At 48.6% G+C, this 21,070-nt stretch overlaps 1 protein-coding gene across 2 annotated transcripts in view; it reads right to left on the bottom strand.

Moving 5' to 3' along the window:
- mgat3b (beta-1,4-mannosyl-glycoprotein 4-beta-N-acetylglucosaminyltransferase b) overlaps positions 1-21,070 on the bottom strand; it is a 37,526-nt gene that overhangs the window by 7,162 nt on the left and 9,294 nt on the right. For both annotated transcript variants that reach the window (XM_029147390.2, XM_055511703.1), the window contains 3 exons: positions 2,082-2,475; positions 1,074-1,690; positions 74-356 (listed from right to left, as the gene is read on the bottom strand). In XM_029147390.2, the coding sequence (XP_029003223.1) occupies positions 74-356; positions 1,074-1,690; positions 2,082-2,475 (1,294 nt within the window). The remainder of the gene's footprint in view (positions 1-73; positions 357-1,073; positions 1,691-2,081; positions 2,476-21,070) is intronic.

The raw sequence follows: 21,070 nt of genomic DNA, 5'->3' as shown, positions 1-21,070 counted from the left end.
GGGTTAAACAGCATGAAATGGTGAATGAACATGTGGGCGTTTCCAAGCACGCGAGCGACCAGTGCTACGGTACCTTCCGCATGTGTATAGCAAAGGGCTCCGTCCAGCCGTCAAACAGCTTGAGGAACAGAAGCCCCTCGCGGGCCGGGATTTCATCGGCGTCGTTGATGACGAAGACGTCGTCCGACCTGGCGCCGCGCACCCTGGACATGCCGTTGTGCGTCAGGAAGGTGCGCAAGTAGTCGTCGGCGATCCAGCCGTCCTGACGCCCGCCCTCTGGGAAGTGGTCCAGGAACACGTACATGATCTTATGACGCACGTAGTTGTAGGTTCCATTGAGGAGGAGCTGCAGGAAACTGGGAAGGTCCCAGAAAATGTACTAAATCAATATATATAATAAAACACTGGATGCTTTTGCTCACCTACATTATGTAGAACTGATACATAGATAAAGCACCAGAGAAAAGTGCATTTATATTGTAGGAGTTTGCATTTAAAATGTAAATCCAAGATAGTAAACATCAGGTGGCAAAGGTCTGTGTTTGACAGATGCCGCCTCTCGGTTCTACGCCCCACTGCCTGTAAGAACGACTCCATTAACCTGTTGATAAGCATAACAAAACGCGGCGCTGGCGCCGTGTTGCTGCTTTCATGCTGTGTCACATCCCGTGATTGAACGCCCCAATCTCACCCTGCAAGGCAACGCGCACACTCAATCATGTCGCTCTTGTGATAATCGGCTGTAAAATTGCTCCCTAGGTGTTTCACGCTGTTGCCAGAGGAACTGCTGGTCTATTTGTTATTCAGTGCACTGATCCCCAAAAAGCATGAAGTGTGACTGTAAACAAAGACGCAGCCATAAACGCTAAGTGATCACTGCATCTGCAAAGCTCAGGGTTTAGCAACCAATCAGAACCTTCACATTCATGCTCCTTAATACTTGTGGAAATGATAATTAGAGGAGGCTGCAACTCCACACAGCATTTATCTACTTTGGCTTTGACGCGGTTACACTTAAAGCAACATTCAGGACCAGTTCCTCACATGGACGCGTGTGCATCTCTGAGTCTTACTTCAAAGATCGCCTCTCCCCGTAGGCAGTGAAGTTGGATTCACACACGAGGAACAGATCGACGGCCTCGGCGAGCTCGTTAAAGCGGACGTGCAGCAGGTCGAACTCGTGGTTAACGTTGATGGCGTTGATGACTCTCCGCGGGGTGTCGCGGGGCTTCAGGCGCTCCTTGGTGGGCAGGTTGGAGTGGTACACCATGGTGGGCACGCCGCAGTAGGGTCCGTGCCACCCGGCCCGGCACGCGCAGTTCACCACGCGCTTCCTGCTGCCCTTGGCAGCCTTGGACCTGGGCGAGAGGGACGGCTGCTGCTGCACCTCCAGGGGTTTGCGCTGCCCCGCAGCTCTGGGACCTTTCTCCAGCTCATTGGCCAACGCGGCCCCCGCCTTCCCAGAGTACTCCTTGGGCGTGGCCACCTCCACGCCCTGCCTGAAGCAGAACGCTCCATTTCGGTAGTGCACAAAGTACGAGGTTTTGTCGTCTTGTAGCTGGTGGCTGCGCATGTGCAGGTTTCCCATGGCTTCTATGTCTGGAAGCTGATTGTTCTCGGAGGCTTTTCCACCCAGTGCAGCCCTTTGGTCGCTGGGGTTGTGCACCTTCAACCGGCTTCTCTCTTTCTCCTGAAAGAAGACAAATATGTGGAGGTGATTAAGTTTGGTGCTAAAAACTGACCTGAGCAGAAACCTATTTGTATATACTGGGACAAACACATTGTGCCCTTAGACCCTCAAACTGACTAACTTGTGAAGCACCAAACACAGACTGTAGCGTATTTGTGAGCCAGATGGTGTCTTTTCCCTATCAAACATCTAGACGTAAGCACAGAGCAGCTTCAACCCACCACTTACTCCCACGTGCAGAGAAACTACCAACACAGATGAACTCTTCTCTTGTTGGGAACTTAAATAGTCTTTTCATCGGGTACAGTAAAAGTCTTGTTTAACATTTGTAACTGACACCAAGATCAAGTTGCCGATTTCAGGCTTCAGTCACACCAGCGATCCATTTTACCTCGTCCAGAGTGTCTTCCCGCTCATGCTCCTTTGGTTTCTCCCAAGGGTGAGGAGGCGCCGGCTCCTCCCGCGGCCTCTCTACGTCTGCTCTGCCAGCCTTTCCAGCGATGAAGACACCCTTAATCCCCAGGTCTCCCAGGGCGTCGAACTGGCGCGCATCCGGCAGGGGCGGGGCCCCTTCCGGGGAGGCGGGGCTGAGTGGGGTGGCAGCCAATCCCTTCTCCCTCCAGAAGAAGCCAGACACCATGATGAAGGACTTGATGTTGGGGTACGGAGCAGAGAGCTCGCGCAGCAGCGACACATAGTGCAGGGTCTTGTAGTAGTGGAGGAAGGAGATGACGCACAGGCCCACCGTGCACAGCAAGAACACCCTGTGCCGTCGCATTTTCATCCTGAAATAGAAAAAGAGGAGGCGAAGCAGGGATGGAGAGGAATTAAAACATGAGTCCAACTAATGGAGCCAAGAATCACCACCTCTTGTATAGTAAGTAACAAAGAGGAGTTCATTCATTTCTCAAAATACAAGTAAGTGCATGAAGTACTCTTGATCCTCCTCTTAATTTAATTCTAGATGAAATCTAAGACATTGTGAGTCATTTAGATTCAGTCTGTATTGTTCAGGTAAATGTTTTTTAGCATCTTTCAACTTAATGCTCGTGCATTTTTCTTGCAATATTCTATAGGAATATTGAAACTTTAGTTCAGTTCGGTTTAGCAGTGCATCGTACATTCAGTGACCAGAAAGAGAACAACATCATAATTTTCTGAAAGAACCAATCAGGTAGATTTTTCACTTCAGGTTCAGTCTGAATCTTTGACAAATGAGTCCCTACAAGCATAATTAAGCACACTGACAATCAAGGGCCTGTTTGCGGAGCGGAGGTGCTGTGGAACGGGATCTGCCCAGTGAGCTGTGCATAATTTATGCTGATAATCACGCTGATTAAATGATGTGATTCAATTTCCATCCTGTAGCTTTTTATTAGTGCAGATACTGTACAGCGAAGACAGAAAGGAGCAAAGGACTTTATTTATTATTTTATTTATGTTCCAGTGTCTTTCAGGTTCCTAGAGTGGAGCTTCATTCAAGCACATTGAACAAAGACACTGTGTTTACACTTCAAGAACTGTTGGACATCTGAACATCAAACTGTGAAAAGCAGAAAAACCCCAACAGTTTCACTTGGGGAACAACTGCGCCAGCGACCTCCCAGCATCACACGGTTCAGTGCCGGCCTCCCGAGGGTCCCGATTACTGCATGTGAAGCGAGAAGTGATAAAGGAAAGGAACTGTCCAGAAGGGAGGTGGGAGGAAAAGGTCCGGCTAAAGATGTGGGAAGAGGAGTGGAGAGATGTGGTCCAGTGGAGGGAGCAGAGAATGAATGGAGCCTGGAGTGAACGTGACAGCGAGGAGGGATGACGAAAACATGACGACCACTGACAGGCTGCTGAAACACAGGTCCACAAATATCCATGTGACCTCTGCACTGAGTGTCACGTCATTAGAAACAGTTTCAGGCCAATTGAGTGAATAAACGCGTCATAAAGGAATGAACTCGACACCAGAGGACATAAACCTACATCCAGAGATCAGGACCCACACACATGAACCAAGATCATCGCCAGGAAAAAGACGACACTTGTGACGCCTGGACCGGGTACTGATGCGGTGTCGAGCTGTGGATGGAGTCTGTGTGGTTCTGAGTGGTTCTGTGTGGCTCTGTGTGGTTCTGTGTGGTTCTGTGTGGTTCTATGTGGTTCTGTGTGGTTCTGTGTGGTTCTGTGTGGTTCTGTGTGGTTCTGTGTGGTTCTGTGTGGTTCTGTGTGGTTCTGTGTGGTTCTGTGTGGTTCTGTGTGGTTCTGTGTGGTTCTGTGTGGTTCTGTGTGGTTCTGTGTGGTTCTGTGTGGTTCTGTGTGGTTCTGTGTGGTTCTATGTGGTTCTGTGTGGTTCTGAGTGGTTCTGTGTGGTTCAGTGTGGCTCTGTGTGGTTCTGTGTGTATGACTGAAGCTCCGCCCCCCTCCCACTGCACCGCCCCTCCACAGCTCCCTCCGTTCCCGCTAATATCTGTCATCTCTAATTCCGCCTCACGCTCGCTCTCTGCCTCCCACAGCGCCTGCCGTGCGAGACAAAGAGGAGGAAGTGAGCGCTGCATAAGACTCATTTCTCCTTCTGCACCGAAACACTGTCAATTCCACAGAAATGCGACAGAAGTAGGAGGGTTTCAGCGCAATTCTTCCAATCGGACCGCTCCGACCCGGTACGCTCAGCTGGATGGAGCTGAGACACGGTTTCACATGTTCTGATTCTGCAGGTCCGGTACCGAACAGGTCGCACAGCTGCGTCTGTAGCTGTGGTGGAGTCTCCTCGGATCTTATCTCCCACAATGAATCGCACATGTTCTGGAAAGAACCCACAGCCTTAAACAGCTTCTTGTTGAATGCATCATCCACTGTCTCACTCCTCCAGCCATGAAACGGACCTGTTTGATTCTGGCTTCACCCAGAGGCAGTTTGAGCCCAAACACTCCACTCCTCTCTCACCTTTCTGTGTGAGCTGCTCAGACAACCTACACCTCATCTCATGCATGCTGTAGAAAGGGAACCGCTCGTGGACCGGAGCCTGAGCATCATGTGGTGCTGGCGGTGGCAGGGTTGTGGTTTGGCCATGCAGCATGTTTACAGACCGGCTGGTGTTTAGCTGCTGGAAGGGGGCACCAGTGAGCCGAGCCGCCGGCCTCACTGCTGGAGAAACGGCAGGTCACACCCACAGTACAGACCCGTAAACAGACACAGGCTCAGTCCCATTGATCAGATTACTGAGAAAGGTGACCAGTACGTTCTAAAACATTCACACAATCATACGAGCAGTGATCCGCTTCAGTCTTGTTTATAAGAGCTGAAGACAGTGTGTCTTTCTTTGTGTGAGAGAGAGACACCTTATCCAAATGCCTCCTTTCCTTCTCTCTCCAACAAAGAAAGCTCACAAACCCTTTTCCACCAGGGAGAAGCTCTGGTATCGTCTCATCTGGCCTACAAAGCATCTCTCAGCCCATTAGCAAGCGCTGGCCACTCTGTTGACCTCACCTGACAAGCACCCATGGGGGATATTGGAATAAAACAAAGCACCTTGGGAGCAGCAGTTAGTGAGTCAGACGACTAATCAGATGATCCCGAGCCCTGGCCGGGCCTCAGAACCTCAGAACCTCAGAACCAGAACCTGCAGCTGCACAAATGCAGAAAACCCCAAAGTACAGATGAGGGTGAAGATCAAATGTGGTTTTACTGTTGAGGGAAAAGTAAAGAATGAGGATCCAAAACACAATAACGCACAAGTAATCAAAACCAACAGTCTATAAAGGTGTCAGACTGAGAGGGAGATCGCATCGACCACCAGTCTGACATGAGCCAGTGTCAGGACGAACATCCGGGTAATTTGGCTCAGACGGACAAAATGCTGAAGCTTTTGACTAATGATACGTGCATCGTAAAATAATAGTGACCTTCTTAAGTTTGGAGAAGACCTTAATCAGGAGACTCGTTTGACTTTTAATAAAGGGTCAACACCAGAATAATCAGCAGCCGCAGCCTTTGATTAAACAGGCAAAACTCTAAAATCCTGTTCACATGCTGATACTTTCTTTAAGGGCTTTTGTTCTGTCCGGGCATGAAATCCAAACTTTACCAAGAAAGAATGAATTTACAGTTTTACATGAAGTGTCGCTCACTGCCTGGATTAAAGGCTTCAGCCACGGCGTGTGCATCGCAGACTAGACCTCCCACGGTGCACGAGTAACTTCCTCTTTTTACCTGCTGTACTTTGAATGTCAGCTCTTTAAACCATCACATAGATGGTTCCCTTTCAAAACAAGTGGGACAGAAAACAATGCAAGACACACATACACATACACACATAGACATAAACATACTGTACACATACAGTACACACACACATACAGTACACACACACATACACACATACACAAACACATACACATACACACATAGACATAAACATACTGTACACATACAGTACACACACACATACACAAACACATACACACATAGACATAAACATACTGTACACATACACAGACACATACACATACAGTGCACACACACACACATATACATACACATACTGTACACATACACATACAGTACATATACAGTACACACACACATACACACACACATATATACATACACATACTGTACACATACAGTACACACACACATACACATACTGTACACATACACATACACATAAAGTACATATACAGTACACACACACATACACACACACATATACATACACATACTGTACACATACAGTACACACACACATACACATACTGTACACACACACATACATGCCTGCACGGAGCTGAGTAGAGAGGACACTTATCTAGTCTGGTTGCATTATTCAGCCCATGTCACGGTGCTGCCTGTGCTTCTCGTCCTGCAGCCTTAGGGAAACACACAAAGCTTCCTTGGTGCTATTAGCTCCAGCCACGCAGCATCTGATGCATCTGCCTGCCCCCTGCTCCCATAATGCACTGGGCATCAGAGCCAGCGGGCCTCAGCCATGTGTGACTGGCGGCTTTCAAGTCATGTTGCATCAACGGCTTTAGTTCCACAGTAATTGTGATAAAGAGTTTTCCAATAAGTGATGCTGGGAGCTGTTGCGCTTGGACGGACGCCACGTGCCTGAGTGCATCGCCACCAAGCTAACGCTGAGCCTCCATCCAACAGGAGCAACATCCTCCTGCTCGACTGGTGCCTGCTGTCCAGGTTCAAGCTGAAAACACCCTCTGCAACTTCCTCCATAACGTTTGATGAGTTGGACGATCGCTTGACTCAGTGTGGATTTGAGCATATTTTATTTTTAAGTCGTGATTAGCTCTCATTAATGCTAATCCCAGAACAAGGGCTTCAGACATGACGGCCCATTTTTTCCAATTTGCTCAGAACGTTAAATCATATGCCTTCATGGTCATGATGCTGGTGCATTAGAGGTTTTCTGGAGATGCACACGCTTAGCGACCGCCGTGCATGATTGGGCGCCTTCGTCATCATCACTCTGTTGACTCACAACAGTTTTCTTTCAGGTGCTTTGGTTTTCTGTATCGTCTACAGTCCTTCAAGCCAAAACTAGTGTTAAAACCCGTAAACCTTGAGCCGAGCTTCCAGTGCTGCGCCACATTCTTTCTTTTCCAGTAAATCAGGGAGTTCAGCTCCTACTCATGCTCATGGGTCACTGCTTTGAGTCAGAAGTCAGAAAAAGCCAACGTGCAAAGTAGTTTTCAATAATGCAGACATGGTGAGAGCCTCGCAGAGTGTGTGTGTGTGTGTGTGTGTGTGTGTGTGTGTGTGTGTGTGTGTGTGTGTGTGTGTGTGTGTGTGTGTGTGTGTGTGTGTGTGTGTGTGTGTGTGTGTGTGATAGACCCACGGTTTAGGTGAATGAATAGTGGGAACTGCAGTGAGAACGTGAGCTGCCTGTCAGACACTGCGTGCGTGGAAGGAATATTTGGGCGTAATGATAATAATGATTTGGATTTGGCGCGTACGTGACAGAGCACAGATTGAGGTTGGACGATGGCGAAGCCGACAGAGTGCATCCATTTCTTCGACCTCATCTATAATTCAGCTCGGTAGCGGTCCGTCAGGCCTTTATCTTGTTCCCCTTCCTCGCTCCCTCTCCACTGAAGGTGGAGACAAGTGTTTCATGGCACATTTCTGGGTCTCTCCCCGTCTACTGTGACCTCTCTAGAGGTGGAGCAGCAGCACGTGTTGTAAACGTATAGAAACGGATGATACGACATCTTCAAAACCATTAAAACATATCTACAGCAGCAGAGACTCCTTCACCGCTGACTACACTTAAAGGTAAGGATCATTGTTCCAGCTTGGCCCAGAGGGAAGTGCATGTAACCGCAGTCTGCTTGGGGCTGATATTAAATTATACACATATAAGCAACAAAGGCACTTATACTACATACTGTATAGTACCTCACTAAGCCTGGGGAATATGAAAGGGATTAAAAAGATACGGTCAAAAATAAACCAGTACAGTACGCAGCTCTTTTCTCCAGGCTTTTATTGCTGCTTTATATTAGCACAGATAAGACAAGTGGAGTAACTCAACATAACGCTGTAGCATACGTACAAAACCTGCCTTTAAAGTTACTTATGCAGCTTTATTGCTTTATCTGTGGCTGTAAAAGCTGCAGTCCCATAAATCACCTGTTTTCCACTATCTTGGCTGAATCAGCTGCTCTCGTAACTTCCTTCCTTCCTTCGACCCCAACTTTACTTTCTCTGCTGAGTCGTCAGTGAAAACATGGCACCAGAGGAAGTGGACGCACAAGCTGCCCTGTCAAACACCCGCTGTTATTTGAGGACAACAAAGCTCCTTGTTCAACGACATCCAATCCCCAATGTCATGTAATGTTTAGGATTTGCAGCGTCGTGCCGTCCATCCTTTATGAACATGAAATGCCACAGCCTCAGCAATGCGTCACCGAGAAAAGACAATGAAGCCATTGTACATTTCTGACAAAGTGCCAGAACGAAGAGCGCCGTGTCCAGTGCTGGTTCTTGTGGCAGCTGGAGTCGAACACGAGGAACAAATTCATTTTCACTACTTTAAATGTGTAAATGAAACCATGTAATTCACTAATGTAATGCTACAAAATGAAGTGAGAGGATAAAACCCTGATCAGTTGTGAGCAATAGCTTGCATGATTTAATGCATGTCCTTGATTAAAGCACACCTGTAACAACACGCTGTTGAAACTGTGAGAACGGCCCCGAGGGTCAGGATCATATTTTTTCAAAAGGCAAAATGGAGACATTTTTGATGAGCCATGAATGAGCCAGTGTGATATTAAATGAGACTAGTCATGACCCACCGGTGAGGCCTTAAACTGAACTTGGCTGTGATTCAAGGGATTTTCATTCCACATTCACAGTGTGCACACAGGACAAGGTGCATCTGATTAGGTATCATTGTGTTAGTGCTGATCTGGGTTCAGTCCACAGGCTTTGAAGCCCATCCCCTGCGCTGCGGTGCAGCTCCCCCAAACAGCACACGTGCAGCGCTTGTTCGTTGAGCCGCGCCCACCTATTAGCGGCTAACAGGCTAGCTGCGCCGCTGGCTCGTGGCTCTGCATTGTGAGCTGACTCACGCTGGTGTGTGTGGAGCCGGTGGTAATAACAGGCCTCTGAAGATCATCTTGACAGTAAACAAAGATGCTCTCCTTGTTGCAGTGCCTCCCCCAGGTGTGTCATTATTTCCACGACGAGATGAAAACACCTATTCTGCGGTCCCCCCCAACCTTTCTGTCCTCCCTCTCCTGTCGCATTCCTGCTGAAGTGAGAACACAAGGAGCTACTGCTTCTGTTTGTGCCTGAAGTATTGAAGTCATTAGTTTTGTTTGTGCAGGCAGGAATATGAGCGTGACAGCGGACGGATCCGCGGGGGTTTGAGCTCTACCTATTGAACACAGCCCTCGCTGCGTCTGTCTGTGTGGGAGACAATGAAAGGGCAGCAGACACCATCGGGTTCCACCGAGCCTCGGGGACCGCGCTCATGGGGACACAGACGGCGCGACGGCCTTTTTGGAAGGCGCACCTGCTCGTAGTCGCCGCATCCCTTCATGAGCCCCTTCTGAATGAAAGCGACTGCGGTGCCGCTCAGAGAATGTGCCGGGCGGCTAACGCTGTAGTCCATCGGCAAGGTCAGGGCGGCGGTCGACCCCAAACAGGACAATCAAAACAGGTTGTATGTAAATTGGGCCCCACACGGAGCACACAGACACAGGCCTGGGATTAGCTGAAGTAGGTCAACATCCAGAACACTGGAAGATTCACCCACACGCTCACACGGCAGGGTTCTTGTTGTTACGGAAACGGGAGGATGAAAGTCACTGGCTCTGGTTGGGCCTGATGGTCTTTGCATTAGGCACTGCCGAATGAACAGAACCAGGCCTGATGGAGTCGCAGAGCGGCGCCATTATGTCCGCTGCTGCGTCGGCCTCTTCTGCAGCAGCAAGTGAGGTCCAAGCGATGATTAGAGGGACAACGGGAGGCGGGCGCGACACCTGAGAGCAGCTCGAGCCTCCGCGAGTGTTTTAATTACAGGTCGATGGAGCCACTCAAGGAGAAAGTGTGATCAGAGAGGAGATGGCAATTAGAGGGAGGAATGTGGAAAATCAGGAAGAAAGAGGAAGACAAAGCGATTAGCACAAGGGCAATTTAAAAGGGACAGCACGACGTTAGAGCGAATGATGACGCAGCAGAAGGACGTGAGCCTGAAGGAGGAAGGGAGGGAGGGAATAAATAGAGGGCGATGGTGTGTGTGTGGGGGGGTTCTCAGAGGGGGTGGGTACAGCCCAGAGTTCAGCAGGAAGATCAAACATCTGGGATTTTTACATGCAAACAGACAGAGAACAAAGAGCAGTTAATTAAAGATCAAAACATTTTCCATTGATGCCACGCCAGCACATTTTAGTCTAGTCTAATATTAACAAATTGTTCTTCCACTAACTGTCTGAGATGTACAAGAAAAGCAGACAAACATGAAATCAAAATGGTGCTTTCAAACTAGTTTTTCTTTACCGCAATTTACCTTCTACACATACGGAGTCGACTTCAAAGCTCAAAAGAATGAATTAACTTCTTCATGAGTTCAGTTTTATCCAGTCCCCAAAATACGGCATCGCTGCGACATTTCTTTGCAGAGAAGGAGATGTCTGAGCTGCGTAGGTGCCAAGAGGACGTAATCCAGCTGCGTTAATCGAGTTCTGCCACCGCGATTACAACCTTAATGCGAGCGAGATAGCTGCAAAGGGCTTTATTTGACAGTTGCAATATGACCCCGAGCTCTAATCAAATTACTCGAGCGCATGTAAACACAGAGTGAGCGAGGAAGAAGAAAAGCCAGCGTGAGGGGAAAGCGGATGAAGCGTCACGTCGGGAAAGAGACCAGGAAAGACAAATGAGAGAACGGGCGATTCCCATTCGCTGGCATCAGCTCCTCTCTGCGTCATCTGCTCTTCACTTCCTGAAAAGAGGCCTGAAAGCACTTGGCTTGAGCTGCCGGGCGCCCGCCGTGCCCTCGGCTGCTGACCGGACCCTCAGGTCACATGAGGACGCCGCGGGCGTGTGAAAGGTGAGGCCGGATCGATGGATGGGAAGTACGGCTGGCGTCACTGGACGCGTTCTGACAGACGTTAGCCGCGCAGCGTCTCCGTCATTAAATGCCCACGTCTGATGAACGAGAGCGTAATCTTGGCGAGCAGGAACCCCGCCGGACTCAAAGCAGTAACACCAGATAAACTGGCCTCGTACGGATCCAGTGCAGCATTTAGCAGCTGGCAGCAGATGAACAAAACTGCTTTCCTCCAAAGTTGGACCTCCTTCTAAGCTTCCTCCAGTTGCTGTGTGCAACTTAAAAAGTGTGTTTATTCCAAGACTTCATCCGCAGACTCACTAGCTTCAGCGTGGAGTCACCTTCACAGCTGAGATGTAGGAACTTGACGGTGCAGGTTGTCTGAGCTCATTGTGTTTCAGCTGCGGTGGAGCGATGACTCATGCTTCAACTTCATCCTTTCACCTCACGCGACCCTGAAGCGTTCAGATGTACGTTGCGCTAACATGCGCTAACGTGCGCTAACGTGCGCTAACGTGCGCTAATGCGCGCTAACGTGCGCTAACGTGCACTAACATACGCGCCGGCGGCCATCACACGCCGCCCTCTGCTCCTCCGGCCTCAGGCCCAGTTTCAAGCAGCGCGGCAGATTGATCAGCAGTTGTCCGGTCGCCGTGGCGACTGGTGACATCTCCGGGGCCAAGTGCGATGTCAAGGCCGGTGTTGCTCACTTCTCGGCTGCGGGTTGGTTCAGGAAGGCCTGTTGTCACTGCACCAGTGCAAACATGCCTGCTGAGCTTCACGCCGCACCCTTTGTCCAGTCCAGACTTGACATTTGTGTCTGTGAGGGGCAGCTGCGGATCCAACCATCCTGCCTGCATCCAGTCCCTGGTCCTACCATCCTGCCTGTGCTCTGTTGTTGCTTGTTGTTGCTTATTGCTGTTGCTCTGCTTTTCTATCTCTCTATCCTCTCACCCCAACCGGTCGAGGCAGATGGCCGCCCACATCCAGTCTGGTTCTGCTGGAGGTTTCTTCCTCGTTAGAGAGGGAGTTTTTCCTCTCCACTGTTGCTGTCAAATTAAATGCTTGCTGTATGTGGGATGTGTTGGGTTTAGTTGTGTGAGGTTTTAAACCTTACTTTGTAAAGTGCCTTGAAATAACTTTGTTGTGATTTGGCGCTATATAAATAAAATTGAATTGAATTGAATTGAATTTAGGAAGTTAATTTTAGCAACTCTCAGAATGAGGAAGCCAAACAAATGGAAAACAAATAAAAACTATTTTCCTGTATCAACATGCCAGGAAACACTAGTTCAACTTTGGAAGTGAACTTCTCCCTTTTCCATGATCCATCCATCTGCTCTGTTCTGTGTGGGAGCCAGTGACTTGTGTTACCTTTAATAGCAACATGTTGAAGAAGCGCTTCCTAACTGTTAGTAACTGTTGTTCTCAGGCTGTTTGACATCGTCCAAGACGGGTTTGTGATCTCAAGACAGAGCTTGTGTGTAGTGTCACTTCACACGCGTCTCGTGTTACATTCAAAGCAGCAGTGACGTACGACTCTTCCCTGGTAGCACATTTAGGACTCTCGGCTCTCGCATGGTAAAAAGCAGGTGGGTGAGTGTAAACTGGCCGGAGCAGCTGATGCGTTTTACAGCAGCGCGAGGAAAAAAGAGCTAATTAAATTGTGCAACAGTGTTGCAATGAAATGCCGGCGTCCTTGACCTCGTCACTGGTGAACAACAATCCAAAAGTTAGAGGGAGGTGGAGATAAGATGACAGGCAGCACACCTCCACACCCACTCCATTACTCTGCTGGGAGTCACTGTCACAGTCAGAACCCTCACATAGTGGAGTTACAGTAACGTGACTGAACAGAAACCACAGACACAAACGCAGCTTTCACAGGTTTAAGCTGCGAGAATAAAAAAAAAGACTAATATTACTCAGCTTCCAAAAAAACGTTCATAATTATAGGACATTATAGGAACGTAATCTAGCTGCAACTTAACAGAGCGCTGTTGAAATCGCCTATAATTTACTGCTCCCTCTCTCTGCAATAGTTGAAGTATGTAGTGTGCGTAAAATCCATATTCAGCCATTTGCAGGCTATTCGCCCCCTGGAGAGGCTTCGCTCTGCTGGAAAGAGACAAAGCCCAAACTGAGCTGCACACAAACCCGTAGAGACGGAGAAAATGAACGACTCAAGCTCCGGTTGGAGCCGTGCAGCAGCTACGACCGGCGCCAGCGGCCCGCTCATGCCTGCCCGCCCGTTCCGACTGCACCGGGACCGCCTGCGCTCCGACAGCGAGACGGAAAGGTCACGAGTTTGGAGGCAAAGGCAAACACGGAGGGGAAAGCAAATGCCAGGCTCGCTGAGCTCCCAGCAGGATGTGTGTTAGCGAGAGGAGGCAGAATGCCGGCGTCAGGCCCCCAGAGCACTCGCTGCAGCTAGCACCATGCTAATCCTGCCTCAGACAGGCTAACAACACATCCGCTGCTCGTCCTTTCGTCGCCATCTTTGTCTCTTGAACTCAAACCTAGCAAGCGTTGCTGCAGCCGTTTGATTAAAGCCAAGGCTCGAAGTTGGATGTCAGAAACCTCACATATGCTGCAAATACGCGATGTGCAATTTTATCTTAAAGCAAATAAACTGAGCAAATATTACTCAAACAAGCTCTGGCCTCATTGGTGGCACATTATATATTACAGCCATATCTGAAATCTTTCACAGGAAAACCAGTCAGTTTTATGGAGCTGCATGTTAATCATCTTCAGACCAAGATAAGCTGAAACACAGCATGACTCAATGGAAGCGGCTGCTACATTTCCATCATTATTTTTCCATTATTTTTTCATCTTTTTCATCATTCAGGTCTCAGGTGTGATGACCTGTGTTCTTGTTTTGTCTGAGGGAAAATGCAAATCACATATTTGATTTTTTTTAACATAAAAGGACAAACCTTTTTTACTTCAAGGACAAGTTATTGTTTTGCTTGAGGCAGAAATTATTCCTTTAATGTCAAAAAAAAAAGCTGCAAACTCCCATGAATGCTGGACCTGCCTTGATAAATAAAATCCTGTGTGATGCTGAGGTCAGTGAATGTCTCGTGGACATCAGCCCAATGCACCCCAAGCCCAAAGTATCATTTTAACTTCTAGGAAGTGTTGAAACCTAACAAACACCATCCCACTGCGCCGTCTGCCCTGAAAAAAGAAGAGGACGGAGGCAAAGGGCCGCTCATTGAAACCTGGGAGACAGCCTGTAAATGATACAACCCTCAGCCCACACCTTAGCCTGCTATGAGAGACACGCAGCACACAGGCAAACAAATGAGAATGCAAAGACAGGCAAGTTAGAGGCAAACACGAGCCTAGCAGCTACAGACGCCCAGTCCTCACGGCGCAGCAGCACCTTTAACCGTAACAATGAAGCCTAACTGGCATTTTAGCATCTCTTCGCTTCTCGGCTCAACTTTTCAATGTTTAAATCAGTGCAGATACAGAGGACCTGTTGAGATGCGGCTCCATCCTGTGACTCAGAGTCAGTGGTTCTGGTGAAAGCGATCGGACCTTCACCCCCGTCTATGACAGTCTGTCCTCTGGACCCTCTGAACCATGAGCCAATAACATCACTGCGATTTAAATGATACGAAATCATAAGTGCTTCTGCAGAGGTTTCATGCAGTTTCATGGCAGAATATATCCTAGTGTAGTTTCAATGTGGTCGCATGAATAATACTTGCTAAACAGAGCGACAGGGAACACGCACTGACATTTTGTGGAAATTGGATTTCTGTCTCACCACAATGACTTGTATTTGGGCAAACTGAAAAGAAAAGCTGTGATCCATAATTCAAATATCTAAAAAAAGAAAAACGTAATTTTTCAACTTTTCCCTTTAAGGATGAAAAATTCTAAAACCATAACATATACAGTATATCATCAGCACAAAGACCAACAAGGCAGCATGTGGCGCATGCTGCATGCCGTGCTATGAGGGATATTATTATCACAATCATAAAAGTCCCAAAACAATATCTTTTAGATGACTTTCTCTGGGTTCTTTTTAAAATATACTGCGGAGCCATCCGTCAGCTTGAGGTACCTGTTCCCCGAAACCAAACACCTGCTTCAGAAAACTCTTCTCAGACAGAAAGATTTATTTCTCATTTCCATTTTTTATTTGGCCATCTGCATTCCATCTGCTTCACGGCTAATTTCTATGCCTGGAGCTTTTTATCTGGTGAGGAGAGGCTTGTTTGCATGGGAAGTTCAAAAACCAAGCGTGGAGCACGTAGACGTGGAAAGACCTTGGACAAACTGAAGCTAAGATTCCTTAAGGGGTTGCAACATAATTTGAGGGGATCCCAGGTGAAAAGAAATCCACATATCTGCTGTAATTGGCTCAATTAAACACTTTGAGAGGAGGAAATAGCTCATTTTGTTTATCTGCTGTCAGGTCAGAGCCATAAGGCCAAGGCAAAGTAAGGTAGCGAACTAGCGAGCGACTCGTCCCTGAGACCAGACCTTTCAGCACCCAAAAGCTGCTGCACTTTCAGCTTCCTGCTGTGTACACTGGACATTTTTCGGCATCGGTAAAATAATAAACTTCATTTCCTGGATTGCTTCTGTTATAATCGCCCGATTGTGAGAGGAGCAGGAGCCGGAAGCTGAACACCAGCGACCCTAAAAAATGGCCCCGTTTGGCCGAGAAGTCAACACAACAGAGGAGAGGAAGCAGGTAGAACGCTTTAATGAGAGTAATTAGTGCCGCGCTTCAGGAAGGTCATTCCCCACGTGACGACTTTTACGCCCACAGCAACTTGCTGTGGCGCATTGTTCTGTCCCATCCAGAGCCTGAGCGAGTGTGTGCACTGCTGCACATTGAGTTTCCTGTTAAGGGCAAAGGCAGACTCCAAAAACAAAACAGACCAAGTGAATTCCAGAACTAACCTGACAACAGTAAAATCTGTGCATCTCAGCTGTGTCCTGCAAGTTGTGAAGTTGTGTTACAACGTAAAGACAAGCGAGTCTGTGTTTAATTCTATGAATTAGATCATTTAGGCACAAACACCCTCTGTCTCCCTAAAAGCTGCTGCATTGTGTCACAGCGAGGGGTGCAGAGCTGGTGGTGGTGGGGGGGCTTTTCTCCCACTTCATGCCTCGTTGATGAGTCTTTAAGGACAAACGACGGCACACAAATCCGACCCAACCCACAAACGCACATTTATTTTCCATCTGAACAACAGCGTTTAACACAACACGCAGTGTCCATGACATTCAGCTGAAACGCTGTCCAGCAGTTCAACAAGCAGCATGTGTTAGACTTTTATAAGAGGAGTATATAAGAAATATATATACTCTTCTTGATTAATGGTTTATTTAATGTTCACATTAAATCCACACATTATTGATATTGGTGGTGAAGTATCAGTAGTACTACGCTAAGCTTAAGCTACTAAGCTAAGTTTATGAAGCCTGTTTATGAGCTCAGGTGTTGAGTCCCACTACAAGGTTAGTAAAGCTGTAGCTTAACATTGTTCACCCAAAGGGTGAGGCAGACGTTGGTGCATGAACAGTGCCACTTGTGGAAGCCAGGGTGAGTTCCAGGAGTTCCAGTTCCAGGAGGGCAGGTGTTGGACCCAAGCCGCCCACACAGAGCCCCCCACAGAGCTGCAGCAGCCACAGAGACAGCACCGAGGTCAGAGTGGGCCACCGGGGGTCAACGCTGTCCCCATGAGAACCAGGGGCAAACACTCCCCCGGTGGGAGGGTCGGCCTGAGAGAGTGGAGCCCGAGGACCCATGATCCGTAGGGAGCCCGCCAGGAGATGCCCCCACGCCCAGAGTGGGTCCCACCCCCAGTCCACCACCCCCACACGAGCGGAGCGGAACCGACCCCATCAACCCGACCTCATCCCCTGGCACCACACCGGACCCACAGCACCGGGCCGGACAGAGAACCTTTTACCAAAACAGCAGCTTCACTTTGCATCGGACAAAAGCAACGTCACACCGATCACTACAAAGTGTGACTCATTAGGAACTTTATGTGAATCTGTCTGGGTTTGTTTTGCTGTTTGTTTAAAAAAGAGCCACAGTTAAACATTGTGAGTAGGAGCTGAAGATGAAAACCAAACACAGGTCCAGTATTTACATAAGGACACGTACAGCGCGTAAACATTTGTGTACTAACAGCACGTTCCCTCAGCAGACTTCCATCACCGTCGCCCGAGTGATCACAAACACGGCTCTGGCAGCGTGGCAGCGAGAGGCCTGCAGAAAGGTGCAGCAGCACTGTGCCACAGTCGGTCTGGGAGACAGAGACCAGAATAGCAGCGCGAGGTGGGAGGTGACGTGAAACGAGGAAATGAGAGGAACATCTGTGTGTGGACATGTTTTCCTATCACCGTGAGGCCAACTGCTAGTTTATTTACACTGCGAGGACATTTTATCTGGTCCCCCCATTGTTGGTGAGGCTTCTATGAGTAGGAGGTCCGAGGTAGAACTGTCGTCCTAATGACACAAGCAACGTAATGCCACACTGAACTGAAGCCATGCAGGGGACGGTGTCATCAAGAACGCACAGCAGATTGAGTCCAGCTGCAGCGTTCCAGCACAAGCGGGCTCAGGGTGGGCGGTCATGTGCCTCCAACGGCTGGGAAGCCCAGTGCAACCATAACTTACAGTGAGCAGCTGATCAAACACTGGGAGCTGACAGAAAGCTGCTCATCAGGCGTCAGTACTGTGGTTGACTCACTTTGCGTACAGACGCAGAAAAGGCAAATATTCAGGCCTACAATCTAGAGTTTGACTTATTTAACTTCATAAAGATATATAGTTAAACAAAGAGAAGGTTGAGAAGGTTTCTGTGCAGATTGTGAACATGAAAATAGGAAATGAGCTGTTGATGCTTAATGTAGATTTAGCCCACAATGATTGGACGCGTTGATAATAGAGTCAGCGTGAGTCTACGGGCTTTTTCCCCACTGCCTGATTGGAGCTTGTGTGGTTCTGTGTCATACAGCATAAGTAAGAATAGAACAGAGTGTGTGTGTGTGTGTGTGTGTGTGTGTGTGTGTGTGTGTGTGTGTGTGTGTGTGTGTGTGTGTGTGTGTGTGTGTGTGTGTGTTTGTGTGTGTGTGTGTGTGTGTGTGTGTGTGTGTGGTTTGGTGCCAGCCTACAACTTCCTCCTCAGTGTAAATCTGGAGACGACGTCTCTGTGGCTGTTGAACAGTCAGCTCTGAGCCCGTGACTGTCCGACCACAACGATCCGCTGAGTCCAGCTGACAGTTCTGATCGCTTCCCCTGCTGTCGGCAGCCGGGACCGAAGTTTTAACACTTCCACTTTTCCAAAACAACAGGATTTGACTCCAGGTTGGGGCCGGTTTGAAGTCAGCGCCCGTAGTGGCTCTTGTTCATGTGTGGGAGTGGGACAGAACATGAGAGGGAGCATTGTGGGGTCAAGCATGGGTCTGGGCACATAACTCTGCATGTGTGCGCTTATGTGCACTGGCTCGCCAGTCTGTCTCCAAGATAGTGCTGCTGGAGCACAATGCAGCCATTCAACTCTGCACCTCCTGTCGCTAGAATAGAGCTGCTGTGTGCTCCACATCCAACCCGCACATAATCCTCAGTCAAGCCGTCTCTGAACCGCCATCACGCTGATGTAACAGCGTCATAAGCAAACGCTGTGTTCGCCCGTGAATCACAATCTCTGCCCACCTTCATCATGGAACGTCCGCGCGGCCACATGCTCGGTTCATCGCGCTGCATTCCACACAAGCTAATGGTGCCTAAAACACAGCAGTGCGTCTTTTATGCATTAAAAACACCGCCGAGATTAAAAGAACCCATCAAGCTGCCAGGCCGGGCCGATACCAGCCCCCTGACAACATAATGTATGGTTACGATATTCTCTCAGAGTAATGTTACGCTGGAGGAGGATGAGAAGCAGCGGTATCATTTGGAAGACGTGCAGCAGGAAGTGGTTCAGTCAGCACACCTCCGCTCTGAAATGACAAGTACGTTCCAGAGTTTGCAGCACAAACAACATATCCATTTCAATATTGTGCTGGTATCATCAGGAAATCTGCAACCCTAGGATTAAACTAACCTACAGGAGCTCATGGCTGATGATTTATTGCAACAGTAGGGACCCATGAGGTGCTGCTCTTCCACAGAAGCAGTTATTTCCTAGCAGGCAGCTTTCCTCATGCACACATTTTATTTTGGCAACTCGCACAAATAGATTTGCAACCGCCCACCTCGATTCCTCTGAATGACTAGTTTATTTCTGCATTTCCAAGAGCCTGTGTGGAATTGCAGAAGGAGCCCATATAGTCCAGCTGAGGAGCGGTGCATTCAAGTGCAGTGGTATTTTAAAACTTTCCTAATGGATTGTGGATTCACGTTTGTTTTGGGAAATGTGATCCACAAATTAGCGATGATGCTAATTTGTTGAGCAAAGCAGCCCTAGATCGGCTTTTTATTTAATTATAAAACACATAAACAGGTTTAAAAAGCGTTGGAATGCGAAGGCACTGAGTCCTAAATGCGCCTCATCTGTTCAGTCTGACTAGCGTTTGTGACACTTCAGCCGTATGCACTCTCACTATCCAGCGCTCCATTGTCTGTCAGGTATCCACCACAGAGATACAGTACCGGTGGGACCGGACCTGCTAACACAACCTTTACACAACAATGGAGCACCTGCTGCGTCAACTCCAGCACAAACCTCCCACTGCCTGCGAGTGTCGGCCGCTCCTACGCTGGGCTCAAATGAAGGCGAGGACACAGAGCCCGCGATTGTTAAGCAGCAACGCAATCAGGTCTTCACTCTGAAGAAATGTTTGTGGTCTGAGGACATCTGAGTTTAAGCAAAGCAACGTGTTTCAGCTCCGTGTCTGGTGGAAGTTAATTCTGTTCGTCAGTAGACGTTACGCCAGATAACAGCTGCAAAATGCTGCGTTCTGCTCAGCGTTGGCTGACTCTGATAAAAGAAGCATGTACGTGTTTAGGAGAAGTATTTATTTACTGTTTGTGGTCACGCTGAGGTCAGAGGTCGTGAGGAAGATGCCACGAGGAGGTGTCCGCTCACATTCATCCACCCTCAGACTCTCCTCCGTTTTCATGAGCTGAGAAAACACGCTCCCTGTTAAAGCGGCTCGTGCGGCTCGGTCCGGACCTCCTGTAACCGGGCCGGAGCAGCGCGTCACGCAGGACGAGTGTTAATTTGTTAACTCGGCCTCGTCTGTCTGCTGAGTCACACACTTTTAAGACACAGCTGAATACGATTCTGTCGAAACACGACTCGGAACAGATTGTGAATCTGAGTCACGCTGTACGTGGCGTCACACTGCCCTCGACCACTAATCCACCAAAACAAGGTTAGTTTTAATCATCTCTTTTACCGCGTTTACGTCTCCTTGATGAGAGTTCTGCCTCAGGTCAAATAAAAGCATTAGTTTGAAAAAACACCACACTATTTAGACCAGCGAGGCTGCGCTGTGCAACTCGAGTTTCCAGTTTAACGATAAGCCATGTTTGAATCAGCGGAAATATCAAGACCTGTCCCACATCGACCAGAGTCAGGAAGAGGCTCCTACATAGATGCTCAACGCATGGACCCATGGAGGCGTCCCCTCCCGGCTGCAGCCTGCTGGATGCGCAGGAGTTGGGGGATGAGCAGAAGAAATTGTGTAATCAAGCACTAGGAGATCCACCAAGACACACACACACACACACACACACACACACACACACACACACACACACACACACACACACACACACACACACACATTAAGATCCGGCAGCAGCGGGGGGCGACAGC

The sequence above is a fragment of the Betta splendens genome, chromosome 1 (assembly GCF_900634795.4).
Source record: "Betta splendens chromosome 1, fBetSpl5.4, whole genome shotgun sequence".
Classification (NCBI taxonomy): domain Eukaryota; kingdom Metazoa; phylum Chordata; class Actinopteri; order Anabantiformes; family Osphronemidae; genus Betta; species Betta splendens.
Note: the sequence above shows the minus strand (reverse complement) of the source record. Positions and strands in the feature narration are given on the sequence as shown.